Source organism: Megalobrama amblycephala, linkage group LG12, assembly GCF_018812025.1.
Source record: "Megalobrama amblycephala isolate DHTTF-2021 linkage group LG12, ASM1881202v1, whole genome shotgun sequence".
Lineage (NCBI taxonomy): Eukaryota > Metazoa > Chordata > Actinopteri > Cypriniformes > Xenocyprididae > Megalobrama > Megalobrama amblycephala.
In genome coordinates, this window is record NC_063055.1 from 32,143,144 (window position 1) to 32,169,013 (window position 25,870).

General features: G+C 37.6%; 1 protein-coding gene across 3 annotated transcripts; it reads right to left on the minus strand.

Moving 5' to 3' along the window:
- Positions 1–6,155: 6,155 nt before the first annotated feature.
- On the minus strand, positions 6,156–23,486 carry ogg1 (8-oxoguanine DNA glycosylase). 3 transcript variants are annotated; one of them, XM_048210658.1, is made up of 8 exons: positions 23,235–23,486; positions 22,088–22,243; positions 21,366–21,724; positions 20,015–20,194; positions 10,182–10,360; positions 6,870–7,017; positions 6,664–6,713; positions 6,156–6,580 (listed from the first exon to the last, which is right to left on the minus strand). In XM_048210658.1, exons 2-8 carry the CDS (start codon positions 22,195–22,197, stop codon positions 6,416–6,418), a joined length of 1,191 nt encoding a protein of 396 aa, XP_048066615.1. In that variant the 5' UTR covers positions 22,198–22,243; positions 23,235–23,486; the 3' UTR covers positions 6,156–6,415. The 3 variants fall into 3 exon arrangements, with proteins under 3 accessions (XP_048066615.1, XP_048066616.1, XP_048066617.1); XM_048210659.1 differs by lacking the exon at positions 20,015–20,194; XM_048210660.1 differs by lacking the exon at positions 10,182–10,360 and having other exon boundaries at positions 20,015–20,139.
- Positions 23,487–25,870: the final 2,384 nt, after the last annotated feature.

The following is a 25,870-nucleotide window of genomic DNA, read 5'->3' on the forward strand; positions in this document are numbered from 1 at the left end:
TCGTCTTAGTTGACTCTGGAGAGGTTGGTTGACGCCATCACAGAAGAAATCAATCAGAGCACAGTCTGGAAGATCAGAGAGGTAAGCAATGTCTAGATATTCCTGCACATATTCCTCTAATGATCGCGTGCCCTGCGAACTCCACAATAGCAATTGCGTAATGTCCATACCGTGTAGATGCTCTCCGGCAAAGCTGCTGGATCGTTGTTTTGGCGAAGTCTTCTGTAACGGAGCGGGACTCAAGGTAAGATCCAAATGCAGCTTTATTAAAAGGTGAGCATGGTCGTACAGGCAGGGGTCAGATAACAGCAAACAGGTACAGCAAGGAACAGGCAGAATCGTAGTCAGGAACAAGCAGAGGGTCAGGGCTGGCAGATATCAATCACAGGTCAGTATACAAAGCAAAGGTCAGGACAGGCGGCACAGGATCGTAGACGGGAAACAGACAGGCAGACAAGATATAAACGCTTGGAATTGTACACAGAGGCAACAAGACTTCGCCGTGAGGTGGTGTGTGTATGAGTCTTTTATAGTCCAGGTAATGTGTGGCAGTTGGGTGTGGTGATTAGTGTGGAGTGATTGTGAAGTGAGTGCAGGTGATAAACAATGGAGGATCATGGGAAATGTAGTCCGGGATGTGACAGGAACAGACGTGATCGTGACAGTTGCTTTGTGTGTTTTGTTTGACAGCACTATGTGTAGTTACTGCCTGTCTGTTCAAGTTGTGCATTTGATCCTTCTGATATTTCTATGTAGCTCTTTTTAAACTCTAGTCTGATTTTAGAATTTTACTTTTGCTCTGGTCATCCAGTCTTATTTTTTGTTTTTTTATTTCTATTTTGTTGCATTCAAGACTTTTAGTTTTTTTCTCCTCAAGTTCCCTGAAAGGTTGCTTTTTTCTTTTGTTTGTGAACTCGTTATTTATTTCTAGTTTCACTTTCTCTCATTTTGTTTTCTCTAGTATCTTTATCTGTCTTTATTTTGCTCATTTTCATATTTATCTGTTTTTGTCTTGTCATATTGTTGAGTCTTGTCTTGTGTGTTGTGAGTTTCATGTTGGTTCCTGCCCTGCCCATTCCTTTATCCTCCCTGGCTGCTGATACTCCCTAGCCTGGTGCAGCTTCAGTTACATCTCCAAATGTCAAGCCTCTGGTTCCTTGAGCTACTGCCTCATCTTCATCATTGTTATCCCATCTGGTGCTGCCTCTTTCTATCTTCACCCGAGGCTGGTCTCAGCAGTCATTCTCAACCTGCCTGTTCACCTGACGTGTGCCCTGCCCTTCTGTTTGGACTGTTCATGTCTCAACCTCCTTGTTCTGTGTATTGTCAAATATCACTTACGCTCATTCTGCATCTGGGTATTCTCTCACAGATTGCCATGATGCAAAGTTTCTTGGGAAAACCCAAAACTTTTGAGAGAATGCAAAAGCATTAAAATATTTTTTTTTTTCAATTACCATGTCCCTTAAGTTTTTACGAAGGGGTCCGATTGTTTAAAGGAAATTGAAAAAACAAGGGGATGGGGTTTTTTCTCTCTCTCTTCAAAAAAGGATGACCCCACATTGACTATTCTACCTGTTGTTCTTTACATAGCTGGCAGCATGCATTGTGAAATGTAACCCTATTGGAGCACTGGTAATCCAGAGTTGGTAATCTGAAAAAGTGTGTATCTGGATCAGGGTGATCCAATCCAATTTTGCTTTGGGAAAACTGGCACAAAAGAAAGATGGTTTACCTTATCCAGGGGTGCGTTTCCCAAAAGCATTGTTAGCCAACTATGATTGCAAGTTTTGTTTAATTGTGTTGGTAACAACAGAACTTGCGACCAGTATAGCTATCATAGCAGTTAGCAGTATAGCAGTTTCCATCCACCTATTTTTATGCACATTTTGGGATATCGCATCAAAAACTGCTGGATGGAAACGCCAAGATGTGCATAAATTCTAAAAATGTGCATAAAAAACTAATGCACTCGTTCAAGTTGGATAAATTTTCTATCTGATAAGAAAACGTGCATAAACTACGATGGAAACACATTTACTGAATAAATTCGATGTACATCAAAAAAATAATGTGACTTTGCGCGATGGGATGGAATAACTGTACTAACCAGCGGAAAAATCTTGTACAAACCCGATTCCAAAAAAGTTGGGACATTGTACAAATTGTGAATAAAAAAGGAATGCAATAATTTACAAATCTCATAAACTTATATTTTATTCACAATATAATATAGATAACATGTCAAATGTTGAAAGAGACATTTTGAAATGTCATGCCAAATATTGGCTCATTTTAGATTTCATGAGAGCTACACATTCCAAAAAAGTTGGGACAGGTAACAACAAGAGGCCGGAAAAGTTAAATGTACATATAAGGAAGGACCAATTTGCAACTTATTAGGTCAATTCGGTCTCTCAGATGTCAAGATGGGCAGAGGATCACCAATTCCCCCAATGCTGTGGTGAAAAATAGTGGAGCAATATCAGAAAGGAGTTTCTCAGAGAAAAATGGCAAAGAGTTTGAAGTTATCATCATCTACAGTGCATAATATCATCCAAAGATTCAGAGAATCTGGAACAATCTCTGTGCGTAAGGGTCAAGGCCGAAAAACCATACTGGATGCCCGTGATCTTCGGGCCCTTAGACGGCACTGCATCACATACAGGAATGCTACTGTAATGGAAATCACAACATGGGCTCAGGAATACTTCCAGAAAACATTGTCGAATTGAACACAATCCACCGTGCCATTCGCCGTTCCCAGCTAAAACTCTATAGGTCAAAAAAGAAGCCATATCTAAACATGATCTAGAAGCGCAGGCATTTTCTCTGGGCCAAGGCTCATTTAAAATGGACTGTGGCAAAGTGGAAAACTGTTCTGTGGTCAGACAAATCAAAATTTGAAGACGCCATGTCATCCGGACTAAAGAGGACAAGGACAACCCAAGCTGTTATCAGCGCTCAGTTCAGAAGCCTGCATCTCTGATGGTATGGGGTTGCATGAGTGTGTGTGGCATGGGCAGCTTACACATCTGGAAAGGCACCATCAATGCTGAAAGGTATATCCAAGTTCTAGAACAACATATGCTCCCATCCAGACGTCGTCTCTTTTAGGGAAGACCTCGCATTTTCCAACATGACAATGCCAGACCACATACTGCATCAATTACAACATCATGGCTGCGTAGAAGAAGGATCTGGGTACTGAAAGGGCCAGCCTGCAGTCCAGATCTTTCACCCATAGAAAACATTCGGCGCATCATAAAGAGGAAGATGCGACAAAGAAGACCTAAGACAGTTGAGCAACTAGAAGCCTGTATTAGACAAGAATGGGACAACATTCCTATTGCTAAACTTGAGCTACTTGTCTCCTCATTTTCCTTTATTCAGCATTTGAACACAATTGCATTATTCATTTTAAAATGTATTGTATGATGGAGAACATTATGTATTAATGTTTCTAAAAATAAAGCTGCATCTGATTATGCTATGTTATCTACTTGACAAAATAGTGCTTTTCTCTGAGGCATGGTAAAGCATGGTACTCGCATAAAATCAAGAAAACTGATTTAAACAATAAGACTAAACGTGTTGAGCTATATAACAACAATTCGTTTTCTGTCTATAAATATATCAAAACAGATGTTCCCTTGTCTATTAAAACATGTAAATATTTTAAAGCGTCCTTGGTGTTTCCATGGTTTCTACAAAATAAAACCGGAAACCGAGGCAGACCAAGGGTTAAGGCTGGTATGACACAATTGACGGGCGACTACTCACACGTCCCGGAGCCTTGGTTAAAATTGCAATTTTCTCACGATTAACAAATAGTTGGAAACATTTGGGATATTGTAAGGACTCAAGTGAACAAAATATATAACACTGGCCTAGTGGTTTTTGGATATTTTACTGAAAAAATATAACATATTGCACCTTTAATTACAAATAATCATTCAGTTCATTATTCAGAATAAAGTTCTTTACTTTATTAGTGCAGAGAAACAACAGCTTATCTTTCCATAAGATAATGTGTAACATTTAACTCAATCATTTGCATTTATCAGTCTTATGCACTTTACTTACTTATCCATTCATGTATTCATTTAGTAGTTGTTAGTTACTCTACTAGTTACTCTGGTTTATATATTTATTAATAAAATTCCTTTTATTACACCTGTGTCTTCCTTGTGTTGATAATACAGTAAGAGGCTCTACAATTTAACAATATCTCACAAATACTTCAGATGACAAACTCTCTCCAATTTATATAATATAGTCCTCATTATATAACAGTCCTCATTGATTGTACTTATTGTCGAAGTAAAAAAATCCTCGGCTGATGCCCCACAGACCAATTTGCCAGGTTGTTTGAAAATAATGCTTTAGTTTTGTAATTTCGCTAGGTGACACTAGTGTCGCAGAAACGATACTTCACCTTTAAAAAAAAATCGCATTGCAGTCTTTGGCATGGGGGCGTGGTTTAGCATTTGTTGCAGACAGAGAGCAAGATTGGGAGATGAAAAGCCTGGGTCGATTTGTTGGTACTGTGGAGAGCCTGAGCATTTCCAAAATCAGTGTATGTCCATAAAGGTGGAAGTTTTTTTTTTCTGAGTAGCTTTTGTTCAATAAAAACTTAAAGTGTTGCACAGCAGCTCTTTTCCCTCTTTTTGCTTTCCTGGACCAGAAAACGTGAAGCATGCCACACATACGTATTCAGACCCAGGGGCACATTAATGCACAGGCTTTCACGGGCTGAAGCTCAGGGCCTACACTGGGGAGGGGCCTACTGGCTGGACAAAAATTGTATTTTTCAAATAATAATTTGTATATATGGGAGATTACAGCAGTGATAACCACATTCTATAAACAAACTCACACACCACCCATACATTTTCAGGACTCGCAACTGCTTTTTCATCAAAGCCCTGCTGTGTAAACAGAACAAGACTGAACTTGTTTTCTGTAACATCACGCAGTGCGAGAGAGACGCTTCACACTGAACGCTGTTTCAGAAACTTTCACATAGATATAATCTGAGTGTCGAAGTAAAAATGCAGTGCTGTTGGCATGTTACGTGTCCGCATTTTTAGAGCAGTTTGCCATTACCAAATAGCCCACATTTATTCAAAGCGATTGTTTTAATTTATGGTGTCTATATCATATCTGTAAACTTGTATTTTGGCCATGAAAGTTTTGATGCCATTTTCTACATATTACATAATAAAGTATAATAAGCGCAGCTCTGCTTTATGTAACCGCTATACCTACTGGCATAGAGTGAATTTGCATATTCATATATTTGACCCATATTTCAACTAGTGTAGCAAAAAGATAAATTTTGACATAAATAACTGGCAGGAAGCTAAACATTTTTTATTTGGGGTAGGGTGGCCTACCATAATTCTGTAGCCCAGGGGCCTCTGGTTATCTTCAAGTGCCCCTGTTCAGACCCTTAACTTAGTACTTAACTCAGAAGCACCTTCAGCATTGATTACAGGTCTTTTTAGATATGATGCAACAAGCTTTTCAGGTCTCTCCAGAGTTGTCCCTATGCTAATCTTGCACTGTCCTGTTGGAAGGTAAACCTTCCGCCCACTCTGAGGTCCTGAGGGCTCTAGGCCAGGTTTCCATTAAGGAAAGTCCCTGCCCTGAAAATCACCCCAAACAGCATGATACCACCATGTTTCACTGTTGGGAATGTACTGTGCAGATGGGTGCAGTGCTTGGTTTCTGCCAGACATAATGCTTGGAATTTAGGTTCATAAGACCAGAGAATCTTGTTTCTCAGTCTGACAGTCCTTTGGGTGTTTGTTTGTTTTGTTTTTTTCTTTTGCAAATGCTTCAGAGGATAGTCTTCCATCTGACTGAAGTCCATTCCATCTCATTGAACTAAACTACTTTAAAAATGTACTATTTATCAATATTAAACATTTATTTACATCTCATTTTTTATATACATTATGGGGGGGGGGCATGTTATTGCAACATATTGGAGCTCTGCCCATGAAGCTATTGCTCCAACAAAATAGAAAAATTCAGACAAATAATAAAGTTATTAAAATGTATCTTTTATCTGTGTATTAAAAGTTAAATAAGATTTGTATCTATGATATGCATTTTATTGACTTTGTATTTATGTTTCTCAAATGCAGTTTTATTCTGATTATTTATTCTTTATTCTCACAAACTCTGGAACAACAACAAACCCGTCAGAGTGTTTAACTGCACAATTATAATACACAGTGGAAAATATTGTTCCTTCCTTGAAATTACCAATAAAATTAAGCTGTTTGAAATTCTGATATATATTGTAGAAATTCAAAAGATGTATCCACTCTGGATTCAGACTCACTGTAGATATCAAACTCACAAGTAGATAATTGATGAATGTTATCCACACTATCATTTGATCTTATGACCTCTGATGCTTATTGCCTTTTTCTCTTTTCTGTTCTTGTGTATATCCCTCATGCCTTCTCTTTTTCATCTTGTTCTTCAGCTCAGTTTTCTCATCTTTCATTACAGGAATCTCTTCTCTCAGCTTCTGAAACTTCTTTAGATCAGCACAGAAAAGTACCTGAGACACAAAACGACACAAAGACATCATCATCATGAAAATTTTTTATTATTATCCAATGAATGTTGTAGATTATTACTCACAGACTGTGCCCAGCCGGCATATGGACCCCAGAGTTTTCTAAAGAAGTCACCTACAAAAGAGGATCAAAAATATACCTCATTTGCTTCACTTTAAAAGTAGAATTTTGAGAAAATGCAAGTGGAGTTTGTTCATCCAAAACTCAAAGACACAAGCTGCTAGACTGTTGTGGGTGGTTGCCAGCAAAATATATTATCTGGATACTAACCAATCTCTTTGTAGACTCTATCAGTCAAAGTCTTCTGGCTGTTACCGGCAGCAAAATTGTAGTCACGTTTGGCGATCTGCCACACATGTGTGTCCACAGGAAGAGCCTCAAACTTGTCCAGTGACATCAGACATACACAGTCAGCCACCTAATAACAATCAAACATATTTTACAGATGTTGTTCACAGATATGATAAATCTATGCATTTAACAGCTAGAGCAATCAGTTAGGCTGAAATAAAATAAAAGCCCTTGTGTAAAGGGAAGTACACCAGCAGAGACAATAAAGGAGCATATACTAGAGGCATACTCTATGCAAATGTGTTGCATTGTATTGCAAGCATGTGTCCCATTGTACATACTGTACTTGATGCACTTTCCTGTGCTACCAATGAAGTTAATCAAAAGTTTGTTCCATTAAATTGAATATATTAATATTATTCAAGTACCTTTAAAGGATTAGTTCACTTTTAAATAAACTTTTGCTGATAATTTACTTCAGTCGAAAAGAAATTAAGGTTTTTAATGAAAACATTGCAGGATTTTTCTCCATATAATGGACTTCAATGGGCACCAAATGGTTTCAGTGCAGCTTCAAAGGGCTTTAAACGATATCAGACGAGGAATAAGGGTCTTATCTAGCGAAACAATTGGTCATTTAAAAAAAAAAAAGTTTAAGTTTTATAAGCACAAATGCTGGCCTTGCTCTGTTCTGCGATGCGCGTTCGTGACGTCACATAATACGCAATTACGTTGAAAAGGTCACTCTTGACGTAGGCGGAAGTACAGAGTCAGTGTTTACAAGTTGAACGTGCAAATACTAAGTCAAACGCAGTTTACAAAAAAAGGTAAAACAACAATGTCGGACGATTTTGAACTTCGAGGAGAAGATGAGTTTTTCGCCCTGCCCTACCTTTTTGAACCGGAATACACAGAGGAAGAGACTTCTGCAGCCACACGCACCTCTCAAGCATCGGGCAGACGAAGATCTAATGAGACATGGTGGTGCACATGTGGCAAATGCCAACCATTGCCAACAGAGGAAGAATCTCAATGCTGCCACGACTGGACCATTTCAATCCCGTCATTAGAATCAGTCGGTGAGTCCCTGTTTTCATCTCGCTGCATTACTGGACAGAATGGATTTCCACTGTTACTGAGCAACAGCGTTTTAAGGGGGACACACACCGGACGCGAAGCAGTGCCGTGCCACGTCTTTAAAATTCGAACGCATTGTTTTCTGTTAGCGTACAACACCGGCGGCGACATTCGGCACCTGTCCGCGGCGCCCAGCTACGACTTGTTCAAAATCCTGCCACGCCACAGAGGGCCATGTACATTGTTTAACATTAAACGTATATTATATTTCTCATAAATCGTCGTTAATGTACATACTGACATACTGACCATTTTTCCATGTACACTAACCTCAGTGTGAAATATTAAAGCATAGGCAAATGTAACGTTTCCCTGTTGACATAAAACACTCCCATTGTGCAGCTCTTCTATCAGGAGTCGAGTCAAAATTGAGCTCGTGCGACCTGCTTTAGAGGTGATTTTGTTCTGATGGGGAAGGGTATGACAGTCTGATGGCACTGACAACACAGGATGGAAGAACCATTAGTTGTTTTATAGGGGTGTGACGAGATCTCGTGGCACGAGATCTCGCGAGACTAAACTGTGACGAGATTTCTCGTCGAGGCGAAAAGTAGTCTCGTGATGTTGCCATGACAGAGTGTTAGGATGATTAGGAAAGAATATGCCACCGCTACGTTTACATTATGCCTCCACTGTCGTTTTGCTTTGTATTTAAATAAAAAAAAAACATTTAATTCAGTTGGATAACGGTCGCCGCCGCTCCATATTTACAGAGTACACGCGACCGTTTAAAAGTGAAAGTAAACGCGCGCGCGCATTCAAACGTGATTTCAATACCCCGCATTTTGAAAGCGGCTCACTGATGAATACAGATATCTCTCAGTATGAAAGCTATTTTAGGCTGGGCAGTGTAGTTGTAACCATCTCTCAGCTCTGTATCAAAGAAAAATTTGGTCTTATTTGATCTTTGAATATTGAGAGAGTGCGATTATGGTTGCACTTATTGTAAAGTGTTACCATAAAAATAAATAACAGTTGTATTTACTAGTACAAACAATAAGGTTTCATTTGTTAACATTAGTTAATGCACTGTGAGCTATCATGAACTAACAATGAATGACTATTTTTATCAACAAAGATTAATAAATACTGTAGCAAATATATTGCTTGTTGTTAGTTGATGTTGGTTAATACATTAATGTTAATAAATGAGACCTTATTGTATAGTGTTACCATTTTTATTTATACTGTTTTTATTTCTGTGATCAGATTGTGGAGAGGAGTTCAGTTAGGAGGTCAAAAGCTGTAGAAGCTCATAATTCATGTACAGTAAGATCTGAAGAGAAGCCAGTCAGTTGAGTTAGTGGCAAAACCTTTTACATTACTTGAGTATTGTTGTCTTTTACTGCATATGATAATTCAGTCTCAGAAAGTAGAACTGAAATGACATTCATTACAAAATGATTAGTTAAAACATTTCAAATACACCTGCAGAATATTTTTTCTAGTCATGTATTTCGCCATCTTGTCTCGTCTCGTGAACTCAATCTCGAGTCTCGTCTCGTCTCGTGAGATACTGGTCTCGTCACACCCCTATTGTTTTACCTTAACAACTTTGGTGCTTCCACCTACGTCAAGCATGACCTTTTCAACGTAATTGCGTATTATGTGACGTCACGAACGCGCATCGCAGAACAGAGCAAGGCGAGCATTTGTGCTTATAAAACTTAATTTTTTATTTTTATTTTTTAAATGACCAATCGTTTCGCTAGATAAGACCCTTATTCATCGTCTGGTATCGTTTAAAGCTATTTGAAGCTGCACTGAAACTGTCATTTGGACCTTGAACCATTTGGTGCTCATTGAAGTCCATTATATGGAGAAAAATCCTGGAATCTTTTCATCAAAAACCTTAATTTCTTTTTGACTGAAGAAAGAAAGACATGGACATCTTGGATGACATGGGGGTGAGTAAATTATCAGCAAAAGTTTATTTAAAAGTGGGCTAATCCTTTAAGCACTGACAATTTACCTAACTTCAGATTTAAACTGCCATGAGAGTGATTGACCTGAAAGAGAAAATCCTCCATAGAAAATGGAAGTTCATAGTATTACAACCCTTTGAGCAAAGCTGAAAATGCAATGTATACTTGCGTTACAATTGTGAGGCTAGTGTTGGTATTTTTATGCAAAAATGATGACTTAAATAATTACTTTGAGACCAACTCCAGGAAGAGTTCTCAGTGCATCTCTGGTCTGCAGGTAGGGGGCGCTGCGGAGCAAATGCAGCCAGTCAGGGCCATGAGAGTTCACAATGGTTTGTGAGCTCTGCTGCAGGAAACGAGCACGGTAGCCAAAACCCAAGTCACGCAAACGCATCTCCACACTAGGGTCTGTCACATATATATACAAACAAACATTAAAAAATTGAGCATTATCTTTTTCAGTGCTTGTATAATTTTGCATTATGGTGTGTCAATGATTCTAGTTTTTAAACGCACTTACTCTTATTACCTGTCTGTCTGGAATACATGATTGTGATGGCCAATACTGGCATTCAGCAGCCAAATATATTTTGTAAAAGGATGCTAAACTGTATAACCAACTGTTGTCACAGGCAACCCATTTCTTACATAAATGTGCTATTTTCACATCTCTCATATAACTCTGATCATTCTCATTTAAAGGAATAGTTCACCCAGGTTCATGAACAGATTTAATTTAGGCCTTTATTCATATACATGTGAGGAATAATTGACTCCGGACCGTTGAATTATTAGAAAAAAAACCGGGTGTGCATTTTCAAATAATGGAGTCAATTATTCCGCTTATACTACAGTTACCACACCACAAGACACCATTCAGATGTTGTATTTAAAGACATCATGTCAGGTTTTTGTCCTTAAAACACTCGTGTGTGGGATTAATTTCTTACGCATCTCATCCCAAGCCTCCGTTGCCAATTCCAAAACGTCATTTCAGAATTAGTAACGGAGGCTTGAGCCTTGATAGCATACTAATACAGTTGATACAGTTATTAACGCAGTGGAGAGAGAGAGAGAGAGAGAGAGAGAGTTACCGGAGAGTTACCGTGGTTACGATGGCAGTTGGCAGCAAAAATATCAGCTCCTGATATCAGCATAATTTTGCCAGAGAATGTATGATTTTTATGACTCAAACTGTAATTAATTAATTGGATACTTAATTGTGAACAATAGAGGCAGAAGATTTTAAAGGTAAGACCTCTAAAAAGATTTATTTTTCTGTCATCACCTAAAACTGGATATAAACTCAACATATCAAGCTAACTGCTAGCCAAGCTAACATTCCGTGGCAGTTAATTCAGTTGAGAACAACATGGGCCTACCTAAAGCAGAGGCATTTTTCAAAAATGAAGAGGAGTTGGAGGTAATATATCCAACAGAAGTTAAATCTGCCAAAGATAAGAAAAAGATGAAAGAAATTATCCTGAGAGAGAACCCAGAGATACTGCTGTCTGACTACACTGGACCAGAAGACAACAGAGTCCGGTGTAACCTGCTCTTCTTCACTGAACACCCATCAGTCTGGCACACCATCCTCTGCTCTGCCATGACATGCAGAAGAAAAGGAGGCATCAGCAAAGGCAGACAACTCACTCTAGAAGGAGAAAATGACACAAAGCTGACTGTGAACCTTTATCATAATGGTACAGTCATGGCCCAGGGACCAGAAACCAGCCTTAATGAATTCCAGAGGAACTTTAAAAACCTTAAACTGGAAGTTCAGAAGATTAAGAAAGATCCTGAAGTAAAGAGAAACACAGAGGATGGACTCTGCAACACAATAGGTACCAACATAAACCCCAGTTCAAGAACTCCTATAACAGACAGACACATCAGCACTCCTGCATCTCCCAAGATAAAGGCCTTGAAAGACAACATCGCTGAGCTGGAGCAGGACTTCTTCCTGTTTAAAGAGGAAACTACCAACAACCTCCACCAGCTCCTGAACCTGAACAGCCACCACAGCATTCAACAACTTCAACAGCTCTGCTCCGCTGTCAGACAACTAGAGGAGGACAATCAAGAGCTGCGCCAGGAGCTGAGGAGGGTGAGAGAGGAACTGGTTGTAAGAGAACAACACAGCCACACTATGGAGAGACTGCTGGAGGAGACCAGGAACCAGCTACACACAAAACAACATCAGCAGTGTGTCAGCACACAAACACACAGCACCTCCTCTCCTGAAAGAGTCCCAAACTCAACTCAACATCAGAAGAGAGTCAGCACACAACCTCAGAGCTCCTTCACTCCTGCAACTCGTCAGTCTCCTCAAGCCCCTCAGAGCCTCAAGAGGAAAGAGAACAGCAACACCACACAGAGTCACCCACCACGAACAACAACAACAACATCACCCATGAGCACCAGCAGAGAACAGAAGAGTAAAGACAACATCGTCATCCTCTGTGACTCCAACGGCCACCATCTTGACCCCAGACGACTGTTTCCGGGGAGATCTGTGAAAAAGTTCTGGTGTCCCACCTCACACTCTGCTCTGAGACTGCTGCAAGAGGGTGTTCTGGGTGTACCGTCACACATCATTCTTCACACCGCAACAAACGACCTCAGTGCTAGAAGGGTGGACGTCACTAAAGCCCTGTCCATCGTGGTGAAAACAGCCAGCAGGATCTACCCCAGAGCCAAGGTCATCATCTCAACCCTTCTACCTCGCAGAGACGTGCCACACAGGATCATCAGCACAATCAATGCGGAGATAGCTAGAGTCTGCGCTCCAATGCCGAATGTCCACATAGCCGACCATCAGCGCATCACCCACAAGCATCTGTACGACCACATCCACATCCATCAAGAGGGCATGAGACTGTTTGCAAAAACCATCAAGGAGTCAGCCCTGAAAAGCCCCCAGAAAACACATCCTGACCGCGAAGAGAGGGTCAGTCAGACAGACAGCTACGCCGCTGTAGTGGCCGGACGAGGTAGAACAGACACCAGTGACCTGGTCCAGATAAAACACATGCTAAAAATGATATGTGACAACCTGTTAGCTTAAGGAATCACAGTATGTCTGTAGTCAAGTATGATCATTATTTCTTAATGATTTCATTATTTCTTTTTATTAGTTTATTTTTAAATGTAACATTTGTAAAATTAATTCACTCACTATATTTCTATATACCTTTTATATTACTTTTTTAATTGATTAATCTATATTTTAAAACATGATTTGGTCATAAATTCATACATTGTTCCGGTAAATACAATATTTTTCAATGTCATCGTTTAAAATAACATGTTATAATATTCAAGGGATGTTCTCTTCAGCTTTTGGAGAGAAAATGACTAACCCTGATTTTGTCAATACTGTATATAGTTCAGATATAATTATTTTACTTGAGACATGGAGTCGTTTAGACTCCAAAACCCGCACTCCTTTAAACTACAGAGAGCTACGAATACCCTCAATCAAAAAGCCTAATGTTAAAAATGGAAGAGATTCAGGAGGAATCATAGTTTGGTTCAAAGACCATCTGTGGCATTATATTCAACCTGTGAAAAAAGGGAAAACACATATTTGGATAAAACTTAAAAAAGAGCTTTAGTGTTTAGATGAGGACCTGTACCTGTGTGCCACATATATCCCCCCATATGAGTCACCTTATTATAATGATGACATCTTCTCAACCCTACAGTCAGAGATCATTTACTTTCAGTCTCTAGGATCAGTTCTGTTAATGGGGGATCTGAATGCTAGAACGGGGAAGGAAGTGGACTACATCAGCTCTGATGGAGACAAATATATAAACGGTCCACTTAATCATCAACAAAAACGATATACTAAAACACGTCAGAATTATGACAACACAATAAACAGACATGGAAAACAAGTCCTGCAACTCTGCAAAAGCCTGGGTCTTTATATAGTTAACGGCAGAACAAAGGGTGATTCTCTGGGTCGATTTACCTACTGCTCACATTTAGGCAGCAGCACGGTAGATTACGCCATCACAGATATAGACCAAAATAAAATCAATTATTTCACAGTGATGCCACAGCTACCGTTATCAGACCACAGTCACACGGTCCTCAGTCTGAACAGGTCAGTGAATCTTCTGCCATCTTCAGATCAGAAGGTTAAACAGTATCCACTCCCCCCCAAATTTATATGGCGTAAAGACAGTCCTGCCCAGTATGAAGCTGCGCTCCAAAGCACTAATGTTCAGAACATGATAGACTCATTTCTATTGACTTCTTTTAGTGAAGAGAAGACGACAACCAATTTAGCAACTGAACAGTTAACAAAAATCTTCTCTACAGTGGCCAAAAAGCCCTGAGAAAAAGAAAGAATTATAGAAGCAAAAAAGAAATGGCTAATGCTGGTTGGTTTGATAAAGAATGCCAAAAAGTAAGAAAAGAATTACGTTCATTATCAAACAAAAAACACAGAGACCCAGCAAACCAACAAATACGAGCCACATATCAAGAAACCCTTAAAATGTACAAGTCATTATTAATACAGAAAAAAGCTGATCACACGAAAATAAAACTAAACAAGATTGAGGAGGCAGTAGATCAAAATTGTTTTTGGGAATTATGGAACAATTTAGACAAATCCAAAAAAGCCAAACACTTTCCCATCTATGACCCTAAAATCTGGACCGAACATTTTGGAAATCTTTATTCACCAAACCAACCAACCCTTAGCCAAAAACATCTGACCTCCCAACTACATAACCTGGAACGCACTATAAAAGACCAGCTAAATAATTTAGACCAGCCCATAGCATTAAATGAACTGACAGACAAGATGAAATCCCTAAAAAACAAAAAATCCTGTGGCGTGGATGGAATATCTAATGAGATGCTGAAACACAGCAGCCCCAAACTGAAAGATGCCATTCTAAAATTGTTCAACCTGTTATTAAAATCAGGAAAATTTCCTGAAATATGGAAAGAAAATTTGATAACTCCAATTTTTAAACAAGGTGAGAAGTACAACCCAAATAATTACAGAGGCATCACAGTGAGCAGTAACCTCAGAAAACTATTCTGTTCCATTATTAATGACAGATTAGTTCAGTTCATTCAAGAACACAAAATTTTAAAGAATTGTCAAATTGGATTTATGCCCAATCAGAGAACATCAAATCACATTTACACACTTCACACACTAATTCAAAAATATGTTCATCAAAAAAAACAAGGAAAAATATTCGGCTGCTTCATTGATTTTAAAAAAGCCTTTGATTCTTTATGGCATGATGGGCTTTTTCTAAAACTTATCCAAAGTGAAATAGGAGGAAGGACATATGATATCATAAAGGACATTTACAACGGGAACAAATGCTGTGTCAAGATCAATGACAAACGAACTGATTATTTCAGTCAAAATAAAGGGGTCCATCAAGGCTGCAGCCTCAGCCCGACTCTCTTTAATATATATATCAATGAGTTGGCATCAGCACTTGAGAAGTCCTCCTGTCCTGGTCTGACCCTCGAGGGCAGAGAAATCAAATGCCTCCTGTACGCCGACGACCTTCTGCTGCTGTCACCTCATGAAGAAGGACTGCATGAAAGCCTCTCAATTCTAGAGCAGTACAGTAGCGACTGGGCCTTACCAATTAACATGGACAAATCCAAAATCATGATCTTCCAAAAAAAACCTCGCCTTACTGACAAAAAATATAATTTTACAATCGGGGGAACACTTCTCAATCATGTCACATATTATAATTATTTGGGTCTCACAATCTCAGCTTCTGGACAATTTGAAATGGCAATGAAAGTTCTGACCGATAAGGCACGCAGGGCTTATTACAATATAAGAAAATCATTGTTCAAATTCAACCCACCCATAAAACTGTGGATGAAAATTTTTGATGCCATCATCAAGCCCATTCTTTTGTACGGCTGTGAAATCTGGGGCCCCAAATTTAAATTAAACTATGAATCGTGGGACAAAAATCCTATTGAAATTTTCCACCTCGAATTCTGCAAAAATATCCTGGGTCTCCACAGAAATGCCCCTAGTCTGGGTTGCAGGGCAGAACTGGGCAGATTCCCTCTCTTATCTGAAATCCAGAAGAGAGCAGCGAAGTTCTGGTTTCATCTGTCAGACTCACAGGCAGATGCCTACCATCACTGTGCTCTTTCATACAGGGCAGGACACCCAGAGAATGACCCCTTGCACTATTTAGTAGAAACACACCAACTAAATTCAAAAATTCAATTCAAACTCTCAAAAATTAAAGAAATAGGTCAAAGAACCCAGGAAAAATACACCCATGATTGGCAGATCAAAGCAGCACAAATAAACAAATTAAAATACTTTCACAAAATAAAGACAGAGTATCAATTGGCACCTTACTTAATAAAAATTAAAGAATATCGTCAGAGAAAGCTCCTGGCGAAGTATCGTCTGAGCGACCACAGCCTGTATATAGAGACGGGCCGACACAAACAGAGCTGGAGAGCCAAAGAACTCAGACTCTGTTCAAACTGCTCCGATGGAGTCGTGGAAGATGAACTACATTTCCTTACACAGTGCAGCAAATATAATAATATTAAAGAAACATATTTCACCCAAATTGGTCAAATTATACCTGAATTCCAACAAGCAAGCCACATTGAGAAACTTTGTTATATTTTAGGAGAGAAAGAGAAGTGTGTCCACCTGGCAGCAGAGTATGTGTCCTCCTGTCATATTATGAGGGACAAAGAATAAACCCTCTCCTTTCATTTTTTTTTTTTTTTTCTTTTTCTTTTCAATCTCATTACTGCTCTCTGTATTTATTTACCATGTTTTTTTTTTTTGTTTGTTTTTTTTGTTTTTTAACCACTTGTTAAATTATATGATAACATATACAATATAGCCATGCATGTATATATATTTCTTTTTTATCTTCTTCCTTTTATTTTATTTAATTATCAATCTATACCTGTATAACCTATTACATGTTTATTGCTTTGGCAACATTGTATCATAACACAGTCATGCCAATAAAGCCCAATTGAATTGAATTGAATTGAATTGAATTGAATTGAATTGAGAGAGAGAGAGAGAGAGAGAGAGAGAGAGAGAGATAAGCATATGTGAATTAGCCTACCAGAGTCTGTGTATCTCTCACTGAAGCAGTGTCTCTACTAATAGCGAAACTAAGTTTATCTACCTCAAGAACCGCACAGTTTTTACCTTGCTGGTGATAAATGTCATGTATCTTAAGTTGATAAACTATTTTACCGATTAATTCTTTAGGGCAGCATCGACAACACGTTTCTGTGCGAGTGTGTGTCTGTTCTATACTGTATGCGTGTACGTTTGAAAGAGAGGGACAGAGAGAGAGAGAGTGGGAGAGAGTATGCGCTTTCAGGACACAATAAAAATGTATTTTGTGTCAAAAACCATAACAATAATGTCATTTTTATCCTATTGTTTACTATATTTATTTGCTTGGTCGGTGTCGTTGTGGGTTTTGTTTCTTTTGTGGTTGTAGGCTGTAAGGACCTATTGAAATACCAAATTATCTGGCAAAGTGATATGGAACTGCAATATGGTATGATATGGTCAAGACCTGCTTAGAACTACTTTAGCTGTGAAAATAATTACACACCTTAGAACATTCATCAACCAATCAGATCCAAGCATTCAACAGCCCCATAGTATAAATACACATTAATCAGATACACAGAGCACATCAAATATGGTAAAAGGATACTCAAGAAAACTTGGATTAAAACACTCAATTCATATGGATTACATTTACTTGCATTTTATGAACTAAGTCAATCAAAAAAGCTTTAATTGAGCTAAACTGGTCTGAGTAAGCAATGGCTGGTAAAAACACTGTAACTGCATTTGGCCATTTTTCCTCAGACAGATGTCTAAAGTAGACCATAGGTCAGTTTGAATTTCTGACAGTTGTCCAGAAAGCCATCATCAACACCCTCCACAATAGAGGGTAAGCCACAAAAGGTCATCGCTGAAAAGGCTGGCTGTTCACAGAGCCGTGTAAATCAAAGCATATTCATGGAAAGTTGACTAAGGAAAAAGTGTGGCAGGAAAAGGTGCACAAGCAACAGGGATGGCCGATTCAGAAACTTGGGAGAGCTTCACTAAGAATGGACTGAAGCAAGAGTCAGTGCATCAAGAGCCACCACACAAAGATTCTTCGGGAAATGGGCTACAACTGCCACATTCCTCGTACAAACCCAATCCTGAACCAGAGACAACGTCAGAAGCGTCTTACCTGAGCTAAGGAGAAAAATAAATGGACTGTAGCTCAGTGGACCAAAGTCCTTTTTTCAGATGAAAGTAAATGTTGCATTTCATTTGAAAATCAAGGTCAGAGTCTGGCGGAAGAGTGGAGACGCACAGAATCCAACTTGCTTGAAGTCCAATGTGTAGTTTCCACAGTCAGTGATGATTTGGGGTGCCATGTCATCTGCTTGTGTTGGTCCACTGTGTTTCATCAAGTCCAAAGTAAAAAAAAAAAAGTCATCTACCAGGAGATTTTAGAGTACTTCATGCTTACGTCTGATGACAAGCTTTATAGTGATGCCGATTTCTTTTTCCAGCAGGACTTAGCACCTACCCATGGTGCCAAAACTACTACTAACTGGTTTGCTCGCCATGATATTACTGGGTCGATTGGCCAGACAACTCGAACCCCATAGAGAATTTATGAGCTGACGGCCACTATCAAAGCAACCTAGGCTTCAACAACACCTCAGCAGTACCACAGGCTGATCACCTCAATGCCATGCTGCATTGATGCAGTAATTCGTGCTAAATGAGCCCTGACCAAGTTTTCAAACTTTAATTTTTTTTTGTATTGTAAATCCTTTTTTGATTTATCTTAGGAAATATTCTAATAACTTGAGATACTGGATTTTTTATTTTCATGAGCTATAGCCTAATGCCCAGTTCAGACTACATGATTTTAGCCAAATTTGCCACAATCTACTTGAAGTAGTGTCGTGGGGATTCGTTAAAGACAATGGGCGTCGGGAAGCAAGATTCGATCGTTTCAGCTCATGTAGTGTGTCATAGTGGATGACAACAAGTGACAAGGGTTTCCTCAAGGGACTACCGCGACAGAGTGACCAAAAGTAAATTAAACATGTCACCTCAGTTCTCTTTGGAGGAAATCCAAATATCCATGCAATCCAGATATGTGTGTACTTTTGGACAAGACAGAGCAAAACACTGCTAGCCATTGTTTGTTTACGCTCATGGCACCTTCTGTCAGTCGATAGTCCCGCCTTCTCAGACAGCATGGTGGTTAAGGACAGCAAGGGTTGAATGATTGGGTAGCAACGTGTAGTCTGACATGTTTCTTGTCCACAACACAACAAGATTTTAGGAGTCAAAATCTTATAATCTGACACAGTGACTAATGTAACGGACAAAAATATTGTGTAGTCTGAACCCCGCATAAGCCATAATCATCAAAATGATTATGGCTTAGACTACAGAAAAAGGCTTGATATATTTCAGTTTACGTCTAATGAATGTGGAATATATGAAAGTTTTACTTTTTGAATTAAATTACAAAAAAAAAAAACCCATTAAATTTTACACTCAAATGCATATACATTTTTGTATAGCTATATGTAAAAGTAGCAGAGTCGCCATGGATGAGTTCAGTTTAAATGAATTAAATGTTTAATTGGTTAAATTGAATTTAGCTTAATTAAGGATTTAATTCCATTTTGTCAGCTGTTTAAATGATAGTTCATTAGCTCCTCTGCAGACACCATCGTTAACTTTAGCTGCATATCTGTATCATAGCTGTATTTGCTGTCTAAGAGGCGAGTGGTGTTATGTAGACAATATGAAAGCACCCAACAACGTAAAAAACAAAAACTACTTCATATAGAAACTAACAGTCAAACATTTTATACTAAACATTATTTATAGCTACTTTTGTATTTCATATTGATTTAAGTTTATTAGTAATAGCCATAATTGTCTTATTTGATCACTGACCAAAAAAAAAGAAAGAAAGAAAGAAAAAAAAGGATCGGGGGGAGGGGGGGGGGGTCTACCTGTAAGATCTTGCAGAGGGGGGAAATCATGATAGGCCACATCATCAAGCTTGCAGAGGAGAGTCCCGAGTGTCTGACACAGTCTGTCAACCATACCCTGAATCCGTGAGATGTGATTATTAGAGCTACAGATGAATGAGAAAAGACACTCCACAGGATCTTGACGCAACAAACGCACTCCTGAGATATTCAAACAGACAGAGTCTCATACACACACAGTAAAATGGAATTTTGTATTAGACACCTTCCTTCCGCATTGTTAGTTCTTAGATTTTAGTTTATGCTGCACTTGCTAATATGTCAGTCTTCATGGATCTATATTGAGACAAAGTTTGTTTTGTAAATGTGTGTAGCATTTGGCTGGTCATATGATCTTAACATGTCTGGTCTATGAAGCAACCTGCTTCTTGTAAAATAAATCAGCATTTATTAAGCAACGTAAACTACTGGTCAAAAGACTGGAATAAATTTAGATATTTTTAATGTTTATGAAAGCAATTTCGGAAACACTTTACAGTAAGGTCTCATTCGTCACTATTAGTTAATGTATTAACTAACATGAACTAACAATGAGCAATACATTTGTTGCAGCATTTATTAACCTTTGTTAATATTAGTTAATAAAAATAGTCGTTCATTGTTAGTTCACAGTGCATTAATGTTAATACAACTTTTGATTTTAATAATGTATTACTAAATGCTGAAATAAACATTTACTAGGATTAAAGGCTGCAGAAGTATTGTTTATTCGGTAACACTTTACAGTAAGGTTCATTAGTTAACATTGGTTAACTACATTAATTAAACTAATAATGAACTGCACTTCTACAGCATTTATTAATCTATGTTAATGTTAATTTAAACATTTACTAATACATTAAAATCTTGTTAACATTAGTTAATGCACTGTGAACTTAACATGAACAAACAATGAACTATTTTCATCAACTAACATTAACGAAGATTAGTAAATACAGTAACAAATGTATTGCTCATGGTTAGTTCATGGTAGTTTATACATTAACTAATGTTTAACTAATGAACCTTATTGTAAAGTGTTACTGTTTATTCTTAATTCATGTTAACTAAAGTTGTTAACTAATGTAATCTTATTGTAAAGTCTTACTGCACTTTCTCAGGCTCACCAAGGCTCAATTTATTTGATAAAAAACACAGTAAAAACAGTAATATTATGAAATATTACAGATTTGCAGATGTCACTGATGCTTTCAGTATATGTAAAAAAGCATCATGAAAATTCAGCACATTGCATTTGTTTTCAAGGGAAAATCATGAGAAAATTATAACAGAATTTTCATTTTTGGATGAGCTATTCCTTTAAGACATATACCTGTAAAGATGTTTGCTGTATGTTTAAAGTGTGGATCCACGGTGCCCCAGTTCCTGTAGAGATCCCCTAATTTAACATCTAATTGGAAATAGTCCCTCAGAAGATCCTCCTCTTTGTTGTCAGTTTCTGACATAACTGTGCACATTCCCACTTCTTCCTGCTTTATGTCAATCATTCTTTTTGACATCTTCACCAATAACTGCTCCTTCTCTTCCACTTTTTGTTTCTGTCTGTTTTCTGTTCCAGGATTTTTTTGATGATTGTAAACATAGTACCATAACATATCCTCTGTTTGAGTTAGCGTCCACACTTTCCCCCGCATTACTCCCGTCCAGTGACCATCTGCAGTCTCGCGCCATCTAGACAATCAAGAACAAATGCTTCATATGCTTAAAGAAACATGATCAAAAGTCAGCTTGTATAATTTTAAGGCATTGTTTACAATGAAATACTTTGCATTGAGTACTTTGCTTACTGGGTGTTATACATTGTACACTGCTTACTGTATTTTTAAATAGTATTTAAATAGTAAATGTATTTAAAAAAAACAAAAAGGTTCAGAGAGGGTGTAAAATTAAAAAAATGACTTGGGTATATGAGAAACAATGACTAACAAATGACTAATGTCTAATAAATGGACTACAAGGAGTAAATAAAATGCTACAAAAGCATAGAACGTGACTCTGTTGAAGAGAGCAATGAAACAGTAGCATATAGTTTACCGGAAGGTCTGACCACATCCCAGAGTGAGATCCAGACGAAGCTCTGACCGTGGACATGTGATTGACCGCCATGCCTTACAGCCCGCAGAGAGTAGAGCATGCTGGGACATTATGTAGCTTTGTTCCTTACTCCATCAAGACAAATCAAGTCAGCACCTGTGATAAAAATAAATAAATACATAAATAAAATAATAATAAAATAAATAACAATAATAATTCAAAGAAAGAATAAAATAAATTAAAACATGTTATGAAAATACACACAAATATAAATTTGCACAGGAGAAAAATAACTGAAGTTTGTAGCGTACAAAGATACACATATGAAAAATATGCCACTATACTTAATATAATCGTGCATGCTGTATTCAACAGAAGTAACAAAAATAATTATTTTTAATAGAAATAAGTATAAGCTACTCCAGTACCAAATGACTTCGGTAAAGTTGGTTTTATATTCGCACATTCGGCCATCCGTATTCAATAGCCTTGTTAATCACACTACATTGGAAATTCAGTGGACATTCACAAGTAAATATGCCATTAAAACAATACTTGCCTATTTTGATCGACTGTGAAAAATGTTGTAAGTTGACAATCGTTGGTTGTCAATATCATGTCGCTGCTTAAAATTCGCAAACATTAATTTATTGCACATTTATTGGAAAGTCTGAATTTATCAGAAGTCCGAATGTGCGAAAATAAAACCAACTTTACCGAAGTTAACAAATGACTGCAGTCCATGTGGCGGAAAATGTTGCTAATGTCTGGTTGAGTTAAGCAGGCTACCAACTGAGAAAGCAATAGGGAATGGCACAAAGTAATCACAACCTTTATCATGCCACCACAGATACATTTATACAAGTTAACAAACGACATCAAAGCAAAACCTAACCTATACAATTAAAATAATAGCATATATAAATAAAAAACACAAACAAACAAACTAGATGGCTGCTGACCCGTTTATTCTTATTATTTAGCGTATCCTAACGATAGGCCACTGGCAAATCAGTGGCTGTAATCATTAAATCAGATCACATGACACAATGTACAAAATATTGAATATACATGAACAGTTATTTAGGGGGAAAAAAAGAGAAAAAAGCTTAATTTCGATGCTGAAATGCAATTAACGTTACGTTACCGAAAACAGTTTCTGTGATCCGAGGTGTGTGCGCTAATATTTTCGGTGGCGCTTTAACACAAAAAAAGGAAACTCATGAATATTCACGTAAGCTCCACCCAGTATCACCAAAAATCTCAGACACCAAATATTTCAGAACTACTGCAGTGATTACATATTTTTGTAAAGAGAGAAAAAAAAAGAAGAAACAACGTTTGGAACCCGGAAGTTAGCATCTTCTTCTTCTTGTGCATGTTCTTGTGACGTTTATTGGCGGTGGGCAAGCCAACTTTTGGTGCATTACCGCCACCAACTGTACTGGAGTGTGGAGTGACAATTAGAAGGATTAAAAACAAACAAACAAACAAAAAAACTTATATTCTCCTTAAGTTTCCCGTATCTATTATATATCTTATTATCATTCTTCTGAATTTTCTATTGCCTAATATTAGTTCTAATGTCATATTATTTGCAGCTTCTGTTTGTATCTTTGTTTCCAGCATTTGTCTCTCTTTACTATATGCTCTACACTGTAATAAAATATGCTCCACTGTTTCAATTTCACCACAAGATCTACATAACCCAGAGAGGTGCTTCCTGATTTTATGCAAGTTTCCATTTAAAGATGAATGTCCTAATCTTAATCGTGTTATTATTACTTCTTCTCTTCTTTTAAAGTCACTTCCAGTCTCATTATTTTGTAATCCTACTTTATTTTGGATTTTATACAGATGCCTTCCTGTCTTCTCCATATCCAATTTATGTTGCCAAGATTTAATAACAGCTTGCTTTATAATTGTCTTTGCTTCTGCTTTACTGATTTTTACATCAATTTTAACATCATTTTTATTCAATGATCTTTTAGCATGTTTATCTGCCATTTCGTTTCCATCTATTCCAACATGTGCTGGGACCCATAAAAATGAAACAACCCTGTCATGACATGAGCAAGTATTCTATATAGCAGTTGCATTATTTTTATAATAATATCTTGTCTGCAATTTGATTGATCTGATTGAATACTTCTTATAGCTGCTAGTGAATCTGAGCATAACACTGCTTTCTTAATCTGAGTCTCTTCCAACCATTGTAACACTATGACAATAGCAATCAATTCTGTAGTAAATACAGATAAGCAGTCTGGTGTTCTTTTTGTATTAATTACTTCTTGTTGTGGTATAACTATTGCTATTCCTGTCTTATTGGATTCTGGATCTTTTGAACCATCTGAATAAATTTGTACATAGTACAGTTAGCATCTTCTTCTTCTTTAGATGTTTTATGGCTTCTTCTTTTTTTTTCTTTTTTTACAGTAGTTGGCATCCAGCATTTTGGTGCATTACCACACCCTTCTGCTCCGGAGTGTTGATCAGAAAATAGGTTTACAGACTAAATCACCCCCCTCCCCACACATACACATACATTTCTTCCCTGACCTGCTATATAATACTACAACTACTATGTGAGATTCTAGAAACATCTTGTGCTCTGTCTCTTTTCATAATGTGATCTTTCTCTGTACACCCTAAAAGGATTCAGGCCTCACGTCATAGTTAAAAGTGAACTTATAGTCCTTTTATGTACTTCAGTTACTGAACTGTTAGTTTCACTTCTTATTTTCTAATTATATAATGTACCCCGAACAATAAACTGTGTGCCATGATTGAACTGCACTTTATGCGTCTGTCTAGTCATTGGTACCCAGGTATACCTGCTTTTCTATGCTAGATCGCTCAACCTGAAAAAATTCTCAAAATACTTGATCTCCAAATTATTTTATCTAACAGTCTGGGGGCTCGTCCGCGAAACGGGGGGGATATTCTCCCTGTGAACTGGGAAAAGAGAAAAGCGCACCGGGGATCGGAGGACCTACGGAAAAGGGGGTAAGTGTTTTTGGATATTTCTTGAAGGAAGTATGCACTTACCCCTGTAGGATCCTATTATAACATCTCGTGGAAATACGAGAGGTTTTTTTGTAATCACTAGTAGCTAGTGGAATATCCCACATGGAAAAAAACTATATAAACATATATGTTTCAATATAGGTTTTGATATAGGTTTTTAATATATGTGACATATATAAAATTGGCCGTTTTCCTATATTATATGTACACATATATGTACATATATATGTGCATACATGTACCTATATAGGTACATATATGCACATATATATACACCTATATGTTCACCTATAATAGTAAAATTAAAATCCATAGCTGCTAGGCAACATAAATAAAAGTCCAAAATGTAGAAATGTACATTATTTATTTACTTAAGATCAATCAAATAGTACAAAACAAAAAATATAGTACAAGAACAAAAATAAGACAAAAAACCTGCTAGGCAACATAAATAAAAGTCCAAAATATAGAAACTAACATTTTTGTAAATTCTTCATGATTTCAAAAACAATATAGAAACTGGAACTAAAACCATAAGAAAGGGAGCAAGAGAGAATATTGACTCCGAAATTCTACTCACAGATTGAGTTGTACACTCAATTTACAGTGACAGGAAGTCCGTCTGCATCCTTCAATTTCAAAACAACACACTTCAAAAAGGTCAGTGTCTTTTTCAGTCCTTTAGGATACTGGATTGGATTCGATTCCAAATGCAAAATATACACATAGGAGGAGGTCCAGTGCCATCGAGAT